General features: G+C 43.9%; 1 protein-coding gene across 1 annotated transcript in view; it reads left to right on the forward strand.

Annotated features, from left to right (window-relative positions):
• Window positions 1-23,742, forward strand: part of KIAA1549L (KIAA1549 like) — a 283,714-nt gene that overhangs the window by 143,324 nt on the left and 116,648 nt on the right. Inside the window, exons 2-6 of the mRNA XM_068556114.1 lie at window positions 9,122-11,635; window positions 12,063-12,671; window positions 14,699-14,814; window positions 17,442-17,661; window positions 18,491-18,624. Of these exons, the coding sequence (XP_068412215.1) occupies window positions 9,122-11,635; window positions 12,063-12,671; window positions 14,699-14,814; window positions 17,442-17,661; window positions 18,491-18,624 (3,593 nt within the window). The remainder of the gene's footprint in view (window positions 1-9,121; window positions 11,636-12,062; window positions 12,672-14,698; window positions 14,815-17,441; window positions 17,662-18,490; window positions 18,625-23,742) is intronic.

Here is a 23,742-nt window from a genome sequence, read left to right on the forward strand (position 1 = left end):
TTCAGCATAGCAGTGATGCTTAATCCATCTCTTTTGACCTTCTGGGAATCGAAGCCTGACAGGTCTTGGTGATTTAGAGCTGTGTTCCAGTAATGTTTGTCAAAGCAGCACCAAGGAGAGAGACTCATCATCAAACTCAGGAGAGGAGGGCAGCTACCATGTGGGCTGGAGGATGGAGCCCACCCCAGACCTGGAGATGGAGGAAGACCTACTCCTCATGTGGAACAGAGAGCCTTGGATCTGAGGTCAGAGGGGCTGAGTCATAGTTGGCTATAGGGTAACTCTCAGAGTGACCTTGGCCAAGCCAGCACTTGACCTCCCTGAACCCTGGTTTCTTCACCTGTAAAATGGGGATAATAACCTTTATCTTCTACCTCACAGGAACTGTAAGGAACAAGGTGGGTTGAGGGTATGACAATACTGTGCAAACTGGAAGGGGTTCCACAGATGTGTGGGATTGTGACAGTGCATGATCTGCAGGCATTTCTAAGTCCTGACTGGTATCCAGATCCTCTGAGGAGGCTTCTGAGTACTTCCATGTCTACTCTGGGCTCAACAGGTAATAAAATAACAATAACAATACTAGCTAGCAGTATAGGAGCCCTAGTACCAGGCAGTGTTCTAAGGACTTGACATGTATCACCTCATTTTAATCCTTAAAACAATTTCGTGGTACTGTGGGTGCCATGAAGTAGGGACTGTAATTGTCTTCTGAGGAAACCGAGGCACAGAGAGGTTAAGTAGCTCATCCAAGGTCACACAGCAGATAGAGGAGTGAGTGGGATTTGAATCCAGGCAGTCTGACTATGGGGCCTGGTAGAAAGCCTCAGCTATTCTTCTCTGACATACAAGGAAGAAGAGTTTGGGATATTTATTAATTGGTTGCCTTAGTTTCCTACATTTAAGGGCTGTTGAGGATCAGGTTTGCTTTCCTTTAAGTGCTGCAGGGAGCAAACCTGCTGGTGAGCGGGGAGCGGGACAGAGTGGATGGTTTCTTGACCTTGGTTGGAAATGCAGCCATGCCTCATCACGCATTAGGCCGGCTGTGGAAGGCTGTCTTCCCCTCCATGTCGCCAGCAGTCAAAGAAAGGAACGGCGCTGACTGGGAAACGACTGTGGCGGGGTTACAAGAGTGGTTTTGAGGAAACCAGGAAGCAACCCAGGGAGGGCAGCGTAGAGGCCCTGTGGACCTGAATGAGAACGCTCCTTAAGTAGCAGACTCTGAGGGCTTTGGAAAAGAGGGTTCTGAAAACAGCCATGCCCAGGGGACTGACACAGCCCTGGGGACTGAGGAAAGAGGCTCAGGTGAGAAGCTGCATCAGCAGAGGAGCCGGCTGTACCTGGGGGCTTCTGTGAGGTTAAAGTGTGCCCGGCGCAGGCAGCAGCACCGCAGCCCGGCTCTGCGTCTTATGTACAGGTACTGAGGATGATAAACGAGCAGCAGCGCCAGGGGCCTCAGGAAGACAGAGGCCTGAACAATCCATCATTATGCATCTCCGTGTTCCCACGTGGATCTCTGAGGTCTGGGGAGACTGCGGAGGTAGTTCTCACCATTTTGACATTAGTCAGTGACAGACTCTGCCTCCAAACCTGGCCAAGCACTTTCTTAACTTTTGATGTTGCATTATGTTAATGATCTGTTTCTGGACTCTTTTCGTTGAAGGCTGAGTTTAGCTGTCCTGGGACTCTGCACACTTGCTGAGCAACAGAAGCACTTGATACTTAACCTGTGCGTGCAAGCTTGTGCACTTTATTAGTAAGTCTGATATTTGGACAGGAGTGACATCACTTTCCTGAAGCTCTGAGAGTCATGGTTTTATTTAAACCTGGCTCAGATAAGCTTGGTTTAAAATGCGTGTGTGTCGGTTGTCTGCTGAGCAGCATTTGTGTGACCACCCATCCTTGTTGCCTGAAGAAGGGAAGAGCTGACTCAAGTTAACTTTTCTTTTCATTATTTTGAGGGTCTTCATCTTGCTTGCTTTCACTCGTTTGCAACATAAGTTGATCTTTGCTCCTTGTCTTTCTTCATCCAAAGCCTCCTTAAATCTCTACCATCTAAACGACTTCCCTTTACAGTTCTTTAGATTACCAGTCCCTTTGTGGGGAACACTGTCCAAACAGAAGGTAATTGTTGGCTTGTCCCTGGAATGGATGATGTTTGTAAATGTTCAGAAAGGGTAGCCAGCCTGGGGCTTGTGCGGGAAAACACCACTGTCTTTCATCTCCCTCCGTAATGTGTGGGACTTATCTTTGCTTTCTGTACATTTTTGGAAGACTGTTACCATATTTTCAGCAAAGAATAATCCATGTTATTCTAAATAGAAGAAAGTTATGGGGGAGTGGAGATTGGAGAGACCACCAAGAGACAGGGATCATGGGGCTGTCTTAGAGTCTGTCCAACATACCACCTCTACCAAGCTTCTACTTCACTTCCTTCCTTTGAGTGTGTTTTAAGCCCTCTGTAATTTGGTGTTGCCCTACTTCTCCTAATTTACTTTCCCTTCTTCTTAATCTATGCCACCTACCTTTCATTTCTCCTCAAAATTTTTCTTCCTTTCTTTCTGTGATGCATCTTTAATTAATACAAAAATATTTTTAAAATTTATTTATTTATTATTTATTTATTTATTTTGGCTGCATTGTGTCTTCGTTGCTGCACGCGGGCTTTCTCTAGTTGTGGCGAGCAGGGGCTACTCTTCGTTGCGGTGCATGGGCTTCTCATTGCGGTGGCTTCTCTCGTTGGGGAGCATGGGCTCTAGGTGCGCGGGCTTCAGTAGCTGTAGTGCGCAGGCTCAGTAGTTGTGGCACATGGGCTTAGTTGCTCCATGGCATGTGGGAACTTTCAGGACCAGGGCTCGAACCTGTGTCTCCCGCATTGGTAGGTGGATTCTTAACCACTGTGCCACCAGGGAAGTCCAATACAGAAATATTTTTATTAGCAGAGACAAAGTTCTAAAGTCTTATGTGTAAAGCAGAAGTATTTTTCATTGAAGTGAAGGCTTCTTAACTGTCTTTTTGGCTTCTGAATCCTTTTGAGAATCTAATCAAGGGTATAGAGACTCATTCCCAGAAGTGAGGGACCCAGCCCTGTACTGTTTCAGTTATTATTTCTGCACAACATACCACCCCTAGCTAAGTGTTGTAAAACAACAACGATTTTGTTGTGCTCATGGTTTCAGGAATTTAGAGCACAGAGGGTATGGCTTGTCTCTGCTTCTTGATGTCTGGGGGCTCCATAGGGAAGACTCAAACAACCGCAGTGATTCAGATGGTTGGGGGCTAGAATTATCTGGAGGCTTTTTCATTCACCTGTTTGTGCCTGGGCTGGGATGACTGGGAAGCTTGGCTCAGCTGGGACTATTGATTGGAGTACTTGCATGTGATCTCTCCACATGGCTTGGGCTGCTCACAGAGCAGTGTCTGGGTTCCAGGAGGAACAGTGAGGGAGGGGTATGGAGGGCAGCATTCCAAAGACCAAGCAAAAGCTGCTTTTTATGTTGGTAGCCTCAGAAGTCACATGGCCTTATTTCTGCCACACTCTAATTGGTTGAACAGTCTCAAGTTCACCCAAGGGATGGGGACCTAGACCCCCACCTCTCAGTGAGAGGCATATAGGAGAATTCGCAGTCATTAAAAAAAAGAAAAACCCATGACATACACAAACACACACATTTTTTTTTGATTTTTAATTCAAGTTTTTATCAAACACCAATACTTCATAGAGATGCAGGGCATGACCATACTATATTTCCATATTTTCCACAAAAGTGTGAGGGATCACATGTTGACCACGTTTTCCTTTTTGCCTCCCATTAGTGAATCTTTTTTTTTTAACATCTTTATTGGAGTATAATTGCTTTACGATGTTGTGTTAGTTGCTGCTGTATAACAAAGTGAATTAGCTATATGTATACATATATCCCCATATCCCCTCCCTCTTGCGTCTCCCTCCCACCCTCCCTATCCCACCCCTCTAGGTGGACACAAAGCACCGAGCTGATCTCCCTGTGCTATGCAGCTGCTTCCCACTAGCTATCTATTTTACATTTGGTAGTGTATATATGTCCATGCCACTCTCTCACTTCGTCCCTGCTTACCCTTCCCCCTCCCCGTGTCCTCAAGTCCATTCTCTACGTCTGCGTCTTTATTCCTGTCCTGCCCCTAGGTTCTTCAGAACCATTTTTTTTTTTTTAGATTCCATATATATGTGTTAACATATGGTATTTGTTTTTCTCTTTCTGACTTACTTCACTCTGTATGACAGACTCTAGGTCTGTCCACCTCACTACAAATAACTCAATTTCGTTTCTTTTTATGGCTGAGTAATATTCCATTGTATATATGTGCCACATCTTCTTTATCCAGTCATCTGTCGATGGACACTTAGGTGGCTTCCATGTCCTGGCTATTGTAAATAGAGCTGCAATGAACATTGTAAACACACACATATTTAAAGGAATATACTATCTTGAACCCTGAGAATTGAAAGGGACCGAGAAGGATTATCCATTTCAATCTCCCACCCACGGCTCAGCTCCTCTTTACAACTTCCTGTCATCACATACCTGGACCACAGCAGGTGTTTCCTTACTAGTCTTCTGTTGTCCACTCTTGCCCGTTACAGTCTATTCTTCACTCTGTAGCCAGAATGATTGTTCTGAAACACAGATTTGCTCCTGTACATCACCCACCCTCAACTCCATTCCCTCCCACTCCTCTTTGAACTAAAATCTGTGACACTCCAATGGTCCAGTCATCAACTACCTCTTCAGCCTTATGTCATGGCCACTCATGTTCTACTTGATCTTGCTATGGTTACTTTTTTAGTTCTTTGTACTACTCATGCTTCTTCCTGCCACAGGGCCTTTGCATATGCTCTTCTCTCAGCATGGAATGTTTTTCCCTATCCTCTTGGCTTGATTAATTTCTCCTTATTCTTTGGCTCTCAACTTGATAGTAACTTTCTCAGTGATGTGCTTTCTGACCTCCCTGATCAGGTCACATCCTCTTATTGCATGCTCTTAAGGACTATGCATCTTTCATATGTAACATGTATCATTTTCACATTTGTGAGAATGTCTGATTTAACTCCATATGTCCCGTAAGACTGTGAGGTCCATGAAGCCAGAAACCATGTATGTTTTTCGTTATTTATTCTTTATGTATTTATTCTTACATACAGGTGTTATAAATATTATTTCCTAAGTATGAAATAGTTTTTTATTTTAGGAGTGAAAAAAACTTAATGCAGCCTAAGAATTTATACTTTCCTTGCTAGCCTACATTCCTATTGTAGTTCATAATGAGCTCCAGTCAACCCTACCTATAGTTAACGTAAGCTATCCTTAAAGGGAAGCTTCCCCATTCTGTTCTTGTCTAGGTAATATATGGATTAAGGGTAAGCCTTTATATTTAATCCTAATTTATGTCTTCCTTCAGCAATAATTTCAGTCAGTTGACATGCCTTTGAAGCGTGTTACTCTGGAATTCTTCATATCAATTATTCTTTTGAATTTGCTATCATTTGCTAATTCAGTGAACATGCTTTCTTCCTTAGCTTTATGTATATCGGTGAGTTTTTTTTAGTCCCCAAGTTCTGAGGTCAAATATGTTTGAGAAATATCCTAAACATATTTCAGAAGTTAAATATACTTGATCAATTTTGGCCAAAGTTTAATTAAACCATCCAACATTCATTCATTGAGTTTTTACAGCATCCCAGGCACTCTTATGTTTTCTTGATGATGGGATTTCTCAGCCTTTATTTAAATGTTGATATACCTGGGAGTATGCCCATTTAAGTTCCAAATCCACTCTGATACCAATTTCTGAATAGGTTAGGGTAAGTTAGGTTATGCTGCAGTAACAAACAACCCCCAAATTGCAGTGATTTAAAAGACCAAAAGCTTATTTTTTGCTCATGCTACCTGTACACACTTTCACAGCAGAGGGCTTTTGCTTATTATAGTCCCTAAGGGACTCAGGCTGGTGGACCGACCTACAAACATTTTGAAGATTACTAGGTTCCTCCTCCTCCTCTCCCTCCTCCTCATCCTTCTTCATAACAGCTTACTGAGATATAATATTGCTAAGGTTTTTTTTTTTTTTTCTTCAGAGAAAGCAAGTTCTGGAGGGTCTTGCTCCAGCATTGATTATAAATGTTCTAGATCAGAAGTGACACTTGTCACTTCTGCTCACAACTCATTGACCAGAACTAGTCACATGGTCCCACCCAACCACAGAGGTATACAGGAAGTGCAGTCCTATTATGTGCTCTGACGGTGGAGAGCCAGAAATATATGGTGAATAACATTAGTGACTGTTAGGTGTGAGTGTAGTATACAACACTTCTCAAAATTGTTAGCTTGTTGAAACTTTTCTTCATGAGGCATCTTGGGACACTGTGTTTTGTAAGGGATAGCTTGGGAAACACTGGATTCTAGTCTAGAAACAGCAAGGTTTAGCAGAGGCAAGTCCACTAGAGACTATTTCTTTACTTCAGCCTCCTTTGGCTGTGGCCATTCAGTCAGTTACAATTCCCCTTGTATTAATCATCCAACACCCACTTCCCCTTCCTGTTTGTAAGATTTTTATGAAAGAGTTTGTAAAAAATATTTCTGAAAGCAAAAACTGCTTTGCCTGTCACATCCTTTTTGACTTAGAAGGGTACTTACTTGAAAACAGTTGAATTTGGTATGACTCTTGAATCCATGAGTTGAACCCATGATTGACTCTGTTTCAATGAGAGTACAAAAGAAGAAATCCTACATAGATTTCATCTGACATGCCAGTAATAAAAATGGATTCTAAAGTGTTAATGGAAAATGCCAAAATGCAAAAACTACATTAGAAGGATGTTATATTCACTCATGTAAGTACCGCCTATATACATAACCAGACAAGACTGCATGACAAGTGTGAAGCTGAGTCTATCTAGGAGATAAGCATCATGAACAAGAAGGACTGAGGCATGACAGTAGTATCAGCCTTCCATGTAAAACTGCAATCAAGGGAGCATGGATACTTTTCCTTAGGCTGAGTTTGGTAACAGAAACACAATTTTCATTGCAAACCATGAGGCAGTTCCCAGGGAGTGCAGATATTTTAATGAAAGGCTGTGTAGACTTTTTTGTCCTATAGCTGTATATACATTTGGCACTTTTTCTGTATAAGGTGCATTTTTGCTAACAGAGGCCCGAGGAAGCTTTGGGTCCTGCAGGTAAGGGCTGTAGTGATTCTGATCTGGCGATAAGGAGACAAAGAGGCTGAGCCTGGCTTATGAAGATGGCTTGCCCAGGAGAAGGGGTTGGTTCTCACTTGCAAAATTAAATGAACAAGGCCGTCGACTGCTGTAGTATTGGCTTATATCCTGATGTGTTCTAAAAATGACCTACGGCTGATTCCTTGGGTATCTGTAAATCCCAAGAATGGCGAATTTTTAAAAGAAGAAAGCAAAGAATCAGAAAGGAAAGTTATTTTTTGTGTGTTAATTCAGAGTAAAAGACATCGTTTGTCCTTGCCTTTTCCATCTTAAAAAATGAAACTGAAAACAATATTTCAGAAAATCATCACTGTTTAGGCTTTTGTGACTCAGAGTATATTTCATATTCTAAAAGCTCAATTATTTGAAAGCTTCAGCTTTAGTTGTTTGGTTTTCCGGTGGCATGATACAACAGGGGTGGAGTGAAGGCTAGAACTGGTTTGGGAGAAGCAGTTGGGAAGAAGACACTGCAATGGGAGTGAGGAAATCTCGCATCTGGACCTGCTTCTGTCCCTGATGGGTTATGTGGCTTCTGGCAATGATGTCTCCACTCTGGACCACAGTGTCCTCTTTTGTTAAACAAGCAAACAGAAAACACAGGGACTTAGAGCCTGTAATGACCGCTCACTTGTTTAGTGATTTTTTTTTTAAGCATTTGTTTGGTGCTTTTCTGCTTGGGGAGCCCTTCCTTCCACCTCCATGATTTCCTCTGTTCCTCCCAGCCAGCCAGTGGGGCCGTTAGAGTGTGCTTGTTGCCCTCACCCCTGCCACAGCAATCCACAGATGCACACACAGCCGCGAGTGGCTAGAGGGTGCGTGCGAACCCAGGTCTTCTGACTTCAGCTGTTGGTATGTCTGCTTCTATCAGATGGTTCTAACGTTTTTTTTGGCCAGTAACATAGAAAGCTCTAGGAGTACCTTTTCTTTGTTATTTTTAATTTAAAATACTATTTAAGGGCACTTAGCCAGCTCTGGGGGGTCATCAACAGCATCGGCACCACTGTGGAAAGGGGGATCAGAGAATCCTCAAGCAGGATGTCGTTTCTCTTCCCAAGCATGGAATTCCCGGCTTTCTGATCAGTTTTTTCCGTGCCTCCTTTCCTGCGGAGTCACCTTTTGTGCCCCGTCTCCTCGCCTTCTCGCCTTTCGGCCTGCGGTTTCGCACATTAGTGCTGACAGTTGTGGTTTCTCTGCAGGTGCTGGGAGTGACACCAGGCCTCGTGAGAGGTGTCTCTGGTCCTAGATGGGAGGTGAATAGTTTTTCTCTCAGAAATAGCCTAATTTGAAAGAAATCCCCTTTGCTATTTGACATGGTGTGAACGATAGCATCAGGAATCCTTCTACATCCAACAAAATAATTATGTCTCCCTGGTGCCATGTTCCCAAACACGGGCAACCTCAGTTATCGTGCTTGAGATGCCCTAGGGTCTGAAAAAAAAAAAGATTTGCATTCAGATACACAGTCCTTTCCTTTTGCATTTTGGATTCTTGGATGGGATTTATTTTGGTGTCCTTGGCCATGGCAGGGAGCCATGTTCGTCTTTGATTTTCCAGGTTGTGAGTTTCACAGTCCAACCCTTGTAGGTGGAACAGAAAAGAGATTTAAAATACACAAGTATCTTGCACATCTTTCCTTAGACGTCACTTCATCGGAGACCACTTCTCACCAACCCTGCCCTGTAGGTTAGCTGCAGCATCTACGTATTTGTAATCACCTAAGTTATCGTTTGAACGTGTTTAATGAGTCTTCTGTGATGTGGTGGAAGCTCTGTGAGGTTCGAGCGGTGCCTGTCTGGCCTACCCTTCTCTCCAGGACCTATGATGAGCCGAGGCCTGACTGCTTGATCCTTTGTTTCACAGGAAGGGACAATCTACAGATCACTGTCACCCCAACCCCGGAGTCATTTCCTCATGGGAAAGTGTTACCGATTTCACCAACATGGCCTTTGTCCGAAGTCCAGTCTTCCTCAGCGGTGGACAGAATGAAGCCAGTGCCGGGACGGTCCCCTGACAACACGAGCTGGCCGCAGTTTTCCCAGACGCCTCTGCCCAAGACACACCGTCAAGCTCGGGCCCACGGGGACTTCTCTCCTTCCCCTTACCAAGGCAGTGGACATAGCGCCTCCCTCGAGCCTTCCAAGGATTCTCCTGAGGCCCTGGTCCAACCAAGACCTCCAGGGGGAAAAGAAGCAGCCGCCGTGTCAGGTTTGCCTCACACCAGCATGCTCCCCACACTGTCCCCTCTCCCACCAGTGGCGTCCTTCCGTGCTGGCCTCCCATCCCGGCTGCCGTGGGTAGGGACTCCTTCCATGGCAGAACTACATTCCCCGAGGGCAGACGCTCTCCCCTCATCTTCATCTTCTTCATTGGCTCCTGACTCACCTCATTCCATCATCTTTTCTAAGCCAGCAGAGCGACCCACCAAAGTGCTTTTATTCCCCCAAACGGCTCCAACTCACTCATCCTCAAGTCAGAGCATAGCTAATCCCCTAAACCCATTTGCTGAGGAAGTGAACCACACTCCATCCAAAAATGCCCAGGATTTAATAGGCATCCCTCGTCTAGGTTTTCCTGGATCCTCAAGCCCAGCAGAGGGTCCTCACTCAGCAGTCTCCCACACACCTGAGTCTTTGAGCTCCGCGGCCGACCTGGCCCGTCTGTCTGTCCCTCCCCTAGCTCCCGGAAGTCTTCTTCAGCTTCCAGGTGGGACACCCTCATTATCGATGTTGGAAGTGGCTCCAAGTCCTGCATCCACCCAGCCAATTGAAGCTGAGGTGGCTGAAAGAGCACATAATGGGGTGTCTCTGCCAGCCTTTAAGAGCACCATGACCCATGAGGCTGTGTCTTCACCTGTCCAGACTGCAGAATCGGTGGCAGTGGGAATGATCAGCCGAAAGGCAGCCCCTGCTACTGCAAAGGACTCTGCTCACCCCCTGCATTTGTCAGCAGCTCCAGAGAATTCCAAAGGGCCCACACTTTCAGCAGAACACACATCCTCCCCTTTGGTGCCTTCTCTGCCTCTCACCACAGCCAGCCGAGGGCAAGAAATCCTTTCTGGGGAGGTTCTCACATCCCCATCAAATGGCGCACTGGCAGACTTCCCCTCCATGCCTTCTTTCCTCCAGCTGGCAGGGAATCATGCCTCTCCATCCGCCGTGCCCCCAGTGCCAGCTCCTCAAGAAGCAGGCAGTGATGGATCCCCTTCTACTGCAGCTGCAGACTTGCTCCTCTCAAGCACATTTCCTAATCTTCCTTCCACAACTTGGACATTTCCCCTGCAGAAAGAAGGTAGCAGAACAGCTGTTTTAAAGAAAAACGAAAAGGCAAATTTGACAGTTTCTCTCCAGACCCTTTCAAGTAAAGAGAGGCCAAGTCTTCACGCTGTAAGTGGAGTCACCTCTGATTTTAGCACTGATTGGGTTTCTTCAGACATTACACCACCAAGAGCAAACCTCCTTCCTTCAGAATTATCTCCATCTTCCATCCCCTTCGCACGAGCCACCCAGACTGTTTCCCCATCTCATAGCTCTTCCAACACCAAGCCAGATACTTACACAGCTGTGACGGACCATTCTGAGTTGCCGGTTTCAGCTTCCAAACAGGTGACAGCATTTCCCTCCTCCAATGAGGTCTATGATTTCTCAACAATGGGAAACATGAAGAAGCCAGCAATCACAAATGTTTTCTGGCATTCTCTTGCAGCAGAAACTGGATCCCTTTCAACAGAACCGATGATATCTGGCTTGCTGCAGCAAACAAATTATGATGTGAATGGGCACACAATGAACTCCACAAGTTGGGAAACTCACTCAGCTTCGGCCGCTCCTCCCGGTGGTTTAAATTCTGCTGCCAGTACAATAAAATCTCGGGATTTCAAAGATAACGTTGGGCATTTAGTGACTGCAGAAGGCTTTAGCATTCAGGATCCAGTCTCTGGTACAAGCACTAACCAGCTCGTCCAACAGTCAGACGTTACCATGGTTGGAAACCATACAGACTTCTTGTCCATAAACACTAACAACTATTCCAGAGACTTTCAAACAGCTGAGGTTGAAGATGACCCATCCATAAGTCAACATTCTGTGTCTCATCCCCATCTACGGTTGCCTGCCCATCCAACACACTCTCCTGTGCTGACCTCTCCAAGTCTAACTTCCACAGCTAGCTTATGGGAAATGCTTTCAGATGGAATGGATACAGGTTTCCAAATTTCCGGCAACACCTATCCACCTCCGGTGATAAATGCTTCCCCACCGTTCCAGAGTATCCCGAGATATCACTCTACTGCTGAATCTCCTCCTCTCTCAACCAGTGCCTTATTCAGGACCCCATCCAAAGCACTGCCGGCTTCTCAGCGCCCCGAGAAGTGGACAGGTGCAGCCACTAATGCAGGTAGTTTGTTTCCTGGTACCCACCCCCCCAAAATAGGTGTGACTGCTTCTGGGGCCAAAGCATCTTCAAGCTCAACACAGATACCCAGCTTTGCTCAGAAGATGCAGATATGCCTGATTCCTGGATGGTGACTGAGTTAGCAGTCCAGATAGTCAGGCCCCTGATCCTCTGCCGACTTGATTTTTTGGAAAGTATTCAGAATTTAAGTGTCCTTATTTCCAACCATAGCTTTGCTCTAAGGGGCATTCTCATTATGGTTAATCGGCTTAACGAACCTAAAGCTGTTTTGCCTAGATTCCAGTGCTCAGAGACTTTTCACCCCAGCAAACCCATAAATTACATCCATTCATTCCCACAGTGGTGTGTGCGTTCCGGGCCAATGACAAACTTCGCTCTTCTCTTTTTGCAGTGGCCTCCTCGGTGTCGCCCAAGGCACAGCCAACAGCAGCAACCATGTTGTTTCTTCGGAAATCAAGTCCACTGGTGCTGTCTGCAGCCCTGGTTGCTAAGGGCACCGGCAGCAGCCCTTCGGCCGTGGCCTCGGGATTAGTCAAGAGCAGCTGGACCACTGCTGTAGCTAAAAACGTCACAAGCAACGCAGCATCTGGCCCAAAGGCGACACCAGGGGCAGCCCATCCAGCCTTCTCGTTCACGCCGACCTACATGTTTGCAAGAACAGCACACACCATGAGCACTCCCACGGCCACGCAAGGGAACACGGGCACTGCCTCTGGCCTGTTGTCCACAACACACCTCCCCAGGAAACCACAAGCCATGTACACGGGCTTCCTGAACCCCACCAACCCAGACATGCCCAGGGTGTCCACCTCACGCCCGCTGACAATCACGGCAGCCTTGACGTCCATCACTGCACCAATAAGGGCCACCCGGATGCCGCCTTTGTCAGCAGAAAACACGGACGCTGCTCTTCCCGCTGTGTCCACGGCCATGGTCACAACTGGCAAAATGGCATCCAACCTGGAGTGTCAGATGTCCAGTAAGCTCTTGGTGAAGACAGGTAAGAGTCCACTGTCCTGATTTGACTTGAAAGCAGCAAGTGCATCCTGGCCTCAGAGGTGTAGCGGAATTATTAGATTTCTTTGAGATCAGTGGTTCTCAACCAGGGGGGGATTTTGCCCCCCCTGCCCAGCCACCAGGGGACATTTGGCCATGTCTGGAGATGTTTTTGGGTGTCTACAACTTGGAGGGTAGGGAGGGTGTTACGGGCATCTAGTGAGTTAGAGACCGGAGATGCTGCTAAACATTCTACAGTGCATAGGACAGTCAGGCAGCAAAGAACGATCCAACCCAAAACGTCAGTAGTGCCGAGGTTGAGAAGCCCTGACCTTTACCAAGTGACAGAGGAGAGGAGCATCTTGTGACATGGATTCTAGTCCTGGGATCCATCCTGATATCAGAGGCCCCTGGGAAACCAGTTCTGCCAGTGAGTCTGAGAAAGCAGATGTACACCAAAGTTTGCGCGTACAGACCTCAGTGATGTCTCACACGCGTGAATGATGTGATCGGTAAAATACAGAATCTTGGGAAGGGCTACAGAACTCAGAAAGGCTTTCTGTCATGTATTTTCTCAACCGGCAGATACTGACAGTACAGCTACCGTACACTATGTTGGTGCCCAAGATTTCTTCTGATGTTAAAAAGGAGACCTTCTTGAAAGAGTCGCGTAGATGCTATCTTTTTTAGCCCCCGCCTCTGAGTTGCAGCAGACGGGCCAAGAAGGCACAGGATGCTTTTAATAGTGTGGTAATGTCTGCTATAAAAAGCATTAGACACATTATTTGAAAGAACATGCCAGTGTTGAATGCTCATGTCCCGCCTTCCTCTTCACCCCACAAAGAATTAAATGAAATTATCTCTTGAGACATAATCTTATTCTAAAATAGGAAATTGTGAAACTAGGCAGAGCAGAAAGCGCAGTATCTTTTTCAGTTTCTCAAGCAGTTATACCATCTGGTTTTCCACATCCCAGCCACCTAGGTGCGGAAGTCTGGAACATTCTCCCCTCCCTCTTCTTCACAACCTCCCTTCACCCCAGCCGCCCCCAGTCAATGACCGGTTCCTTCCGGTTCTACCTCCTAAATACTTCTTCCCTCCACCCTCACTGCCGCTTCCCTGGTTCACACCGTCACCATCGCTCACCTAAATTTCTGAAACAACAGCCAGATTTTTCTCTCTGCCTTCAGACTTCCCCCACCCTCCAATCTGTTCTCCAGTCTGGAGTCCAGGGAGCCTCCTAAAATACATGCCTTTGCTTTAAACCCTTCATTTCCCACTGCCCCAGGACTGAGCCTGATATTGTAGGCTGAAATATTCACTTCTCTCCCCTGTGCCTTTGTACTTGGTCTTCCCTCTGCTGGGAGTGGCAGGGGGCAGTCCCTCTGGCCTTGGCCTGGCTCACGCCCATCATCCTCCAAGACTCAGTGGAAGCAACAGTTCCTCCCGGAAACCTTCCCTGATCCCCACCCCCTTGCCCAAGTCAGGGCTGGATGCTCCTCCAAGGGCCTCCAACCACATCCTAGGCTTCCCTTCAAATAGCACCTGTCATGTTCAACCACAAATGCCTCTTCTCCATGCCAGGTCTCCATTCCTGTCTCCGTCCCGCTTGTGGGGTGAGGACTGCACCTCCTGAAGCAGGCAGGGTTGATTTAGGCTGTTTTAGGATGCAGGGCCTGCAGTTAAGGAGGTTCTCAGGGATGCTGTTCCAGGAATTTCCTTGCATGCAGACCGGTCAGGGGCAGGCAAGGCTTAGCCTGGCTTTCAGAGTCAGAGGCAGCGTTGGTCAGAAATGAAGTGCCACCAGCATGCTAGCTCTCTCTCCACTAGGGCCACACGAATGGCTGGGGCCTTCTTTCCTTAGGACTTGAGCGGGACCAACGGAGCTGCTGCCGCATTGGTTGGACCTGTGCCCACTAGCTTTGCTCAGAACCTGTAGGAGGTGGTGGGTAGCTGGGGAGGAGAGGAGGGCTCATTAATTAGGAGGTCTGCTGCCTTACGCTGATTGCATGCTTCTGTTTCGCCCCACAGTTCTCTTTCTGACCCAAAGGAGGGTGCAGATCAGTGAAACCTTGAAGCTTAATGTAGCCAGAGGGCTCACACAGGCATTGCGGAAGGCATTCCACCAGAATGACGTCTTGGCTCATGTAAGCCCCCTGCTTTTGTAACCAGGCTCATCTATCTCTTCCTCTTGGGTCCAGAGCCTGTTTAGATTGTTTTCTTCCTCCCTGGGTACCATAGCCACAACAGAAGTAGGATCTTTCATCATTTGGGCAAATAGCTAATGCATGGTAGCTGGAGAAGGTCAAATTCTGAGATGGAAAATTGAAGATAATTGCCTTATGTCTAGTTTTTTTTTTTTTTTTTTTTTTAAGCCTGGAGATTCTGTTTTAAATTGTCCCATTATCCTGTTGTTTGGGGAAAGTATTTAATTGTGGCAGTGTAAGTTTGCAGAAATCATCCATTGTTTTTTTCCTTTATCTTCCTCACCATTGTGAACAATTAGTGATTTATTTCTGGACATTTAAAAATTACTCTGACTTGTAAACTGAGTCCACCTTTGCTTAAATTGCCAGCAGCAGATAGGGAAGTAAACATTTTTTTTCTCTAAACACTTTAATGCCAAGTACTATTTAACAACCACTAGCTGATTTTGATGGCATATCTAAGTGATGGAAGCCTTGCTTTACACCCTTTTGGTTTGACTCCAAGTTTTAAAGCAGTAAGTGTGATTGACAGTCAGTGGACAACCCTTTACATCACTAGAAAATATTGGTTTCGCTTCCTCCTTTGATGCTTTGTGCCCCAGCTGCATTCAGATTAGGGGTCCTTCCCCACCACCACATGAAGGACTAGGAAGGAGATTGGGTACACAGTTTATTGGTCATTGTTAATCTCTTTTATATAATTCTGAAAAAAAAAAAAGAAGAAACGCTCTCCACGAGAAGCATCTGTGGTTTCTGCACCAGAAACTTTATTTGAAAGTTGAAAATGTGAATGTTTCCATGTGGTTACCTGAGACAGTTTTCACTAAACTTTGGTCGTTTGCAAATTACCCTCACAGCTTTTGCCTTTTTTGCATATCATCACAGACCAGTGTGACAATTAGTACATGTTAGTTTTTTTTAAAATCAGCTTTTATTTAAAAAACAGTTAAGATTGGGATTGACGTACACACACTACTATATATAAAATAGATAACTAATAAGGACCTGTTGTATAGCACAGGGAACTCTTCTCAATACTCTGTAGTGACCTATATGGGAAAGAATTTAAAAAGAGTGGATATATGTATATGTATAATTGATTCACTTTGCTGTACACCTGAAACTAACACAACATTTTAAATTGACTATACTCCAAAAAAATTAAAAAAAAAAACACTTAATAAACATGTTTCTTTTGAAAGGCTATTTGAGATTACCACCATAAGTAGCAATCAGGATCATTTGCCACAAATAAAAGGTAATCATAAACATGAGAATAGGGAGTTCCCTGGTGGTCTAGTGGTTAGGATTTTGCGCCTTCACTTCCATGGCCCTGTCAGAGAACCGAGATATTGCAAGCCGAGCAGTGTGGCCAAAACTTTTAAAAGATAAAAATAAAAATGAAAATAATGGAGACAGCCTGTTAAATTCAAGCTAGACATTGTTGCTTACAGAAGGCATAAAGGCTGGGCCTGGTGTTCCTTTGTTTGTTTAAAAATATGGTTAGCAAGGATTAGAGAGGCGTTATAAGTCAATTATCCTCAAACTGAGACCTGCTCCTTGAGGTAATTGGAAGGATTGGAATGGGAGTAACTTTCTTGCTGGGTGATTTGGTGGCATTTGGTGCTGAGTCCGTGTTCCATCCAGAAGTATCTCTTGTCCCACCTAAAGTCACCTTGAACACCGCCTTTAGGTAACAAGGTGCTGGGGACACACAGTGTGGAGGAAGCAAAGGCATACCCAGCCTGCTGCAAAATCAATTGTCTTGGTTTCTTTGGCAAATACACATGACACTCCTAATGGAGATGCAAGAATAAGGGGGAGGAAAGCAGGTGTTAAAAACACCCTGAACTGCTGATATAAAACACTAAGAAAACAAAGTAAGAATAAAATCGAAAGTCTCAAAATCTTCCAGTTGGGTCAGAATGAGCTCAGATCATCAACATCCCTTAGGATTCAGCTGTAAGAGAAACTCTCCATGGCCCATCCTTGCCTTGGTCTTGAACCAGTCACAAGCCAAGAATGGAGTGAAGTCTGAACCGTTCTTCTCTCAGCTTCTAAAGAAAGGAATTCACCTCATTTACTACCTGACCCCTGTCCTGAAGGGCCTCCACTTAATCTATCACTTCTGCCTTTTAGTGTTTATAAATGATGAGAAATATGATACAGCTGTTTTTCCCAGCATTCCATTCCCTGGAAATCTCTTTTGCCTGCCATCTCCTGCCTGCCTTCTTGGGTGCTAATTGATGCTCACAGGATTATACTGAGGCACTTAAAGAATAATAATAAAAAAAAAACACACACATTTAATTCTATTCCAGAATTAAATTAAATATAGATTGAATCCTATATCCGTAGGTTCGATATAAGTTATATTTTGTTGTATTCTTATATTTTGAGACTTGACAATCCCCGTAGGCTTATGGGATTGTTAGAATATTTGTCAAATGAGAGTGTCCTATTCCCCAGCCATGCTGAGTAACAGTTGTGATTCTAAGAAACACCAAGAAGAACTTAAAGTACCGTGGAAATGAACACTGAGTTCTCTGGGTCCATTTGTTTTGTAGGTGGACATTCTGGAACATTCTCACAACGTCACTGTTGGTTATTATGCTACCAAAGGGAGGCTGGTCTACTTGCCTGCTGCAGTGATTGAAACGCTGGGCGTTTATGGGATCAGCAATGTCACTGCAGATCTGAAGCAACACACCCCAACCTTGCAGTCTGTGGCAGTACTTGCCTCCCCGTGGACTCCCCAGCCTGCAGGCTACTTGCAGCTGAAAACAGGCAAGTAACTCAGAAGGAAAGGATTCCTATCCGTTCTGGGATCAGCGGTGGTACCAAGAGGGACACCTGTTTGAAAACTCCATCACTGGCTGCTCTGTCATTTCTTAGAGTCATTGTGTACCTTCCTCCAAGGGCCTTGCTAATCAAATGTCCAAGTTCCCTGCACAGCTGCCTAAACTTTTCCAACCTGGATTCATTAGAAATATTCCTTCACAGGAGTCTTTCTTCCCAATTTATATAATTATGAGTATATCGTACTTGTGAGCATCAAGTACTGTATTTTTTTTTTTTCTGTGTTACCAGTGAATACTGAGGAGAGTTGAGCGTCCGTAAAATCTGTGCTTTGCAGCAACATGTTCCAGATGCCGCTGAATCAGAATCTCTGAGCTTAGGCCTTGGAATCTTTCTTTCAAACTCCCTGGTGACTGTGTTCCTGTGGTTTGTAAACCACAAGAGTAGAGGAACCATTGAAACTGAAAGACTCAAACAACTTAGTCATGCAGGCCAATTGATTGTTTTTTTCCCCTCCAAAGAAAGAGAAGACATGATCACTCTTAAGCCATTTTGTTGTCCTGGAGCAGATGTCTCCATATGCCAATCAAATGAAATCACAAAATCCTTTGCATTGGAGGGAATCTCAGGTTCGATCCCGCTTTTAATTCTTCTATGTTATAAATCATTGTAAGAGCCACTTCCAAAACTGCAACTGTCCTTATTTGCCTGATTTCTCTGATGTAAAATCATGCCATTTTATATCATGACTGCTATTAAGTTCAAGGAACTAAGACACAGAGCTTTGGTGAGCACTGATTTATTACTCTCATTCTAGTGCTACAGTTTGTGAGCCAGTCCGACAACATACAGTCCTGCAAGTTTGCTCAGACGATGGAACAGAGACTACAGAGGGCCTTCCAGGATGCCGAGAGGAAAGTTCTGAATACTAAAAGCAACCTGACGATTCAGGTAAGGAGGAGGGTGCTTCAGCTGTGTAGTTGACAGAGGCCAACCGGAACACAAGTGTTGACAGAGGCCAACCGGAACACAAGTGTTGGCAAGAAGTGATTTGGTCCCGCATTTCAAAGCTGCCTGGTGTAAATGTAACTTTGTACTTCGGGCATGTGATATCAACAGGAGAAGGTGCCACTTTGGGGCCACCGAGTTGAGTCAGGCCTGGCAATGATGAGGATGTCTGGGGTGTGGTGGTCATGACAAGGGAGATGCTGTGATACTGTGTACCTGCTGTGATTTGGGATTTTATATTTATTTTCCCAAGCCTCTCTTGGGAAGGCTTGAAGCTTCCTTAAGCCTTTCTAATACATTTATTATTTTTAAAAAATGAACTAGAATATACTCTATATGTGAAATGTCGCATATAAAATGAATCATTTCTAAATAGCTAACTTACCAAGATTTGCCTATTCTGTGATTTTCTTTGAGTTGTTTTCCAGGCATCCACACGAACAATCACCTTATTTTAGACACACACACACACACACTTTATATTTAGGGTTTACTATGTGCCAGGACTGTGCTAAGTGTTTTATAAATGTTTTGCTACATAATACTCAAGACACTGAGTGTTATTATCAGCATTTCACAGGAGAGGGAACTGAGAGAAGGGTAGGAAACTTCCAGAAGGTCATACAGTTGGTAAGAAATGGAATTAGGACTTGAGCCAAAGCCCATACTCTAATCCACCATGCTCTACTAGCATCAGTGCAATGCAGAAATGGGATCCTTGAGGAAATTTTTGGCAAGCATATGCATTATCTTCCAGGGCAATCCCACTCCTGGTGTACTGTATTTCAACTTCCTGGATTTACAGTAGACATGCTACCAAAAGCGTTTCTCAGACCCATTTTTTACAATTATATTGATCACATCTCACTAAAGACAGATGCTTCTTAATCATATTCATCCAGCCCCCAAATTTCTCTAATTAACTGTACTAACTAATGTCTCTGTTTTTACCGAACTAAAAGCCTTTGCAATTAAACCCAGTGGTTTTAAAATTGACATTTAGCATAAGTGAATTATCAGCAAAGCCAATATGATGTGGAAAGCATACATTTTAATTTGAATGAGCAGTCGTCCTTTTCTAGATTCACCCAAAGTATATATGGAAGTATCTCATTATGATCTGGTTCATATTAGACTAAGATCTAAAAACATGTCACAGACATAAGATTTATGTAAGGAGTGTGACTCAGCTCCTTTTTCTTTCTGATTGCATTTATGATCCTCACAGGTACATGAGTCTTATTGGAGCTTGGCAGTGGAACATATTCTAATTATATTCAAGAAGCACAGACTTATCGACCAGCTTCTCTTTATCAGGCACTGGAAGGGACACCAAGATAAATAAGCTGCCCTTGGCCTTAAGAAACCTCTCTTGTGTTGTTGTATGATAGTCAGGGGCCATGAGATGAAACATTATAAAGCAAGTAACAAACATTCCTTGGAAAAGACTACAATGGGCAATTAGATAATTGCATCTAAATAGATTTTAGATGCTCTTGAACATATCCACAGCTTTGGGTGAATTGTTTTATTAACCCTCTTTCACTTTTTGCCTTGGCTGGCAGGAAGCCCAGAGCCAAAGTTGTTGTGTGGATTTAGTAACCCTCTAGGCCCCTATATCATGCATAGATTGCTACATGCTAATCATCCCCCCAGGGTTGTCTTTAATCTGTTTTTTCAGGACCTGGTTTTGTAATTAATAAAGTACCATTTTATTGTATTAAGTGTAATTTGTGGGGCACCTTGGATCTTTTGTGGAATAAGACCATGTAAATATTTAATTTGTTCAGAGAGTCATCGAAAAAGTGACAATTATTTTTTACTTGTATAGCATTGGTATTAGGGGCTAGAGTATAGTAGACTCAATTAGGACTTTTTGATTATAAGCAACAGAATCCAAGCTCACAGGCTTATGCAAAAAGAGGATGTGATTGGGTCATGTAACCGAAAGGTTCACAGCTCCTTACTTCAGGAACAATTGGATCCAGGTGCTTACATGATTTCTTCATGAAGTTCTCTCTTCGTCTCTTGGCTTGCCTTGCTCTGGGCGGCATCATCCTCAGGCCCCTGGCACCTCCAGGTTTGCCTCATCCTTATTACTTACAGTCTCATGGATCCAGAGTGCCTTTTTTGTGTCATTCCAGTCAAAATCCTGGATTAGTTTTCATTGAACCCTCTTGGATCACGTGCCCATTTCTGGACCAGTAACTGTGGTCGAGGATATGAAATATCCCAGTCAACTAAGTCTGGCTGAGATGCCCACTCCTGGAACCTGAGTGGGACAACTGCACCCAAAGCACATGAACTGATTGGAGAGGAGGAGATGTTTCCCCAAGGAGAATTGTGGTGCTGACAAGGAAGAAGGGAGAATGGATACTAAGAATGAAAACAACAGCTTTCCATTCTGTCAGCGTTGTGGGTCTAATTAGCTAAATGAATCATGGCATGAGTGAGTGGGAAGTAAGAGATACGGTCAGAACCCATACGAGTCTAAGAGTAGAGGGGTAATGGGAAAGTATCCCCTGCAAGGGACAAGGCATGACTGTCAAGGAACAGTGATATGACCTTGGTTTCAGGCCTGTGGATCTCTTCTTATTTATGAAGTTGTTGTTAAGCAGCCCCCAAGAATGGTCACACTTTTCTTAGCTATAAAAAAAAAAAAATGAGTATAGTAAAGAAAACACAAATAAATGGAAAGACATTCTGTGCTCATGAATTGGAAGACTTAATGTTGTTATGATGTCAAATACTACCCAGAATGATCCCTATGCAATCCCTATCAAAATTCCAGTGATGTTTTTTGCAGAAATAGAAAAATCCATCCTAAAATTCACCCGAAATATCAAGGGACCCCGAATAGCCGAAACAATCTTGAAAGAGGAAAACAAAGTTGGAGGTCTCACACTTCCTGATTTCAAAACTTAGTGCAAAACTATGGTGATCAAAGCAGTATGGTACTGGCATAAAGACAGACATATGGACCAATGGAACAGAATAGAGAGCCCAGAAATAAACCCTTACATATATGGTCAAATGATTTTTGATGAGACCATTTGGTGGGGGAAGGGACAGTCTTTTCAACCAGTACTACTAGGAAACTGGATATCCACAAGCAAAAGAATGAAGTTGGATCCTCACCTAACACCGTATACAAAAGTTAACTCAAAATGGATCAAAGACCTAAATGTAGGAGCTAAAACTGTAGGACTCTTAGAAGAAAATAGGGGAAAAAAGCTTCATGACATTGGATTTGGCAGTGATTTGTTGATATGACACCAAAAGCACAGGTAACAAAAGAAAAAATAAATAAGTTCGATGTCATCAAAATTAAAAACTTTTGTGGCTCAAAGGACATAATCAAAAGGCAACCCACAGAATGGGAGAAAATATTTGCCAATCATGTATCTATAGGGGGTTAATATCTAGAATATGTAAAGAACTCCTACAGCTCAGCAACAAAAAAACCAAACAACCCAAGTAAGAAATGGGCAAAGGACTTGAATAGACATTTCTCCAAAGACGATATACAGGTAACCAATAAGCACATGAAATGATGCTCGACATGACTAATCATTAGGGAAATGCAAATAAAAACCACGAAATACCACTCACACCTATTGAGGATGGCTATTATAAAAAAAAATAGAGAATAATAAGCATTGGTAAGGAGAAATTGGGACTCTTGTGCACTGCTGGTGGACGTGTCAAATGGTGCAGCTGCTGTGGAAAACAGTATGGCGTTCCCTCAAAAAACATAGAATTACCATATGATCCAACAATTCTATTTCTGGGTATATACCCAATAGAATTTAAACCAGGGACTTGAACAGATATTGGAACACCGGTGTTCATAGCAGCGTTATTCGCAACAACCAAAAGGTAGAAGCGACCTAAGTGTCCATCCGTGGGTGAATGGATAAGGCAATGTGGTATATACATGTGATGGAATATTATTCATCCTTAAAAAGGAGGGAAATTCTGACACAGGCTACAACATGAATGTACCTTGAGGACATCATGCTAAGTGAAAGAAGCCAGTCACAAAAGGACAAATACTGTGTGATTCCACTTATCAAAAGTATTTAGTTTTGTCAAATTAATAGAGAGAGAAAATAGAATGGTGGTTTCTAGGAGCTAGGAAGAGGAAGAAATGGGGCGTTATTTAGTAGGTACAGAGTTTCAGTTTGGGATGATGAAAAAGTTTTGGAGATGGATGGTGGTGATAGTTGCACAATAATGCGAATGTACTTAATGCCACTGAACTGTACACTTTAAATGGTTTAAATGTAATGTGTATTTTACCACAAAAAAGAATGAAACTAATATAATGTTGTATGTCAATGATGTCTCCTCAATAAAAAAATTCTCATCTGAAAAACTGTATAACTTACCTGGTCGAGTGTAGTATGTACAGAGATACCGTATTGCAAGCTCTTTGGGATCCAGTGAGATTTAGTTTTGTTGAAAAGCAAAAAAACAGAGTGTTCAGAATAGAGATAAAGGTTGCAAAGTTATTTTAGTTATTATTTTTTTAGGTGACAGTGCGGTGAGGTCTTTTGAATTATTCAGAAAGAAGTGCCTTTTTTCTTGGTACCTTGGGAGAGGCATGAATATCTGTGGCTAAACCACATTCCAGAAATACTTTTGGAGAGGAAGTAAGAGTTGACCAGAAAAGTTGACTCCGTATATCATTAATCATGGGACTCTAGGTACTGTGTTAGAGAATTTAAAAGGAGCTTCCACTTATGGGAAAAAGTTCGAAATAACATGAAGAAGCTACTCTTGACGGTCTTCTTCAAAGTAAGGTTTAAAAGGAACGTTGCAGAGATATTTATGTCTGAGCACAGAAAGGTCTGGGACAGACTGGGTATCAGTTTCCGGCAGAAAGAGAGGACACATTCAAATGAAGATAATTTGAGGAAAGTCCAATGAAAAAGACTTTGTAGAAGTGTGGGCGGGCTCTAGGGAAACCACAGGGACAGTGCAGCTGCCAAGGCTGTGACAGTTGGGGTTGATGCGGTGAGAGGAGGGAGCAATTGTGGGAAGCCTGAGGCCAGAGCT

This window comes from Eschrichtius robustus, chromosome 11 (assembly GCF_028021215.1).
Source record: "Eschrichtius robustus isolate mEscRob2 chromosome 11, mEscRob2.pri, whole genome shotgun sequence".
In the NCBI taxonomy this organism is placed as follows: domain Eukaryota; kingdom Metazoa; phylum Chordata; class Mammalia; order Artiodactyla; family Eschrichtiidae; genus Eschrichtius; species Eschrichtius robustus.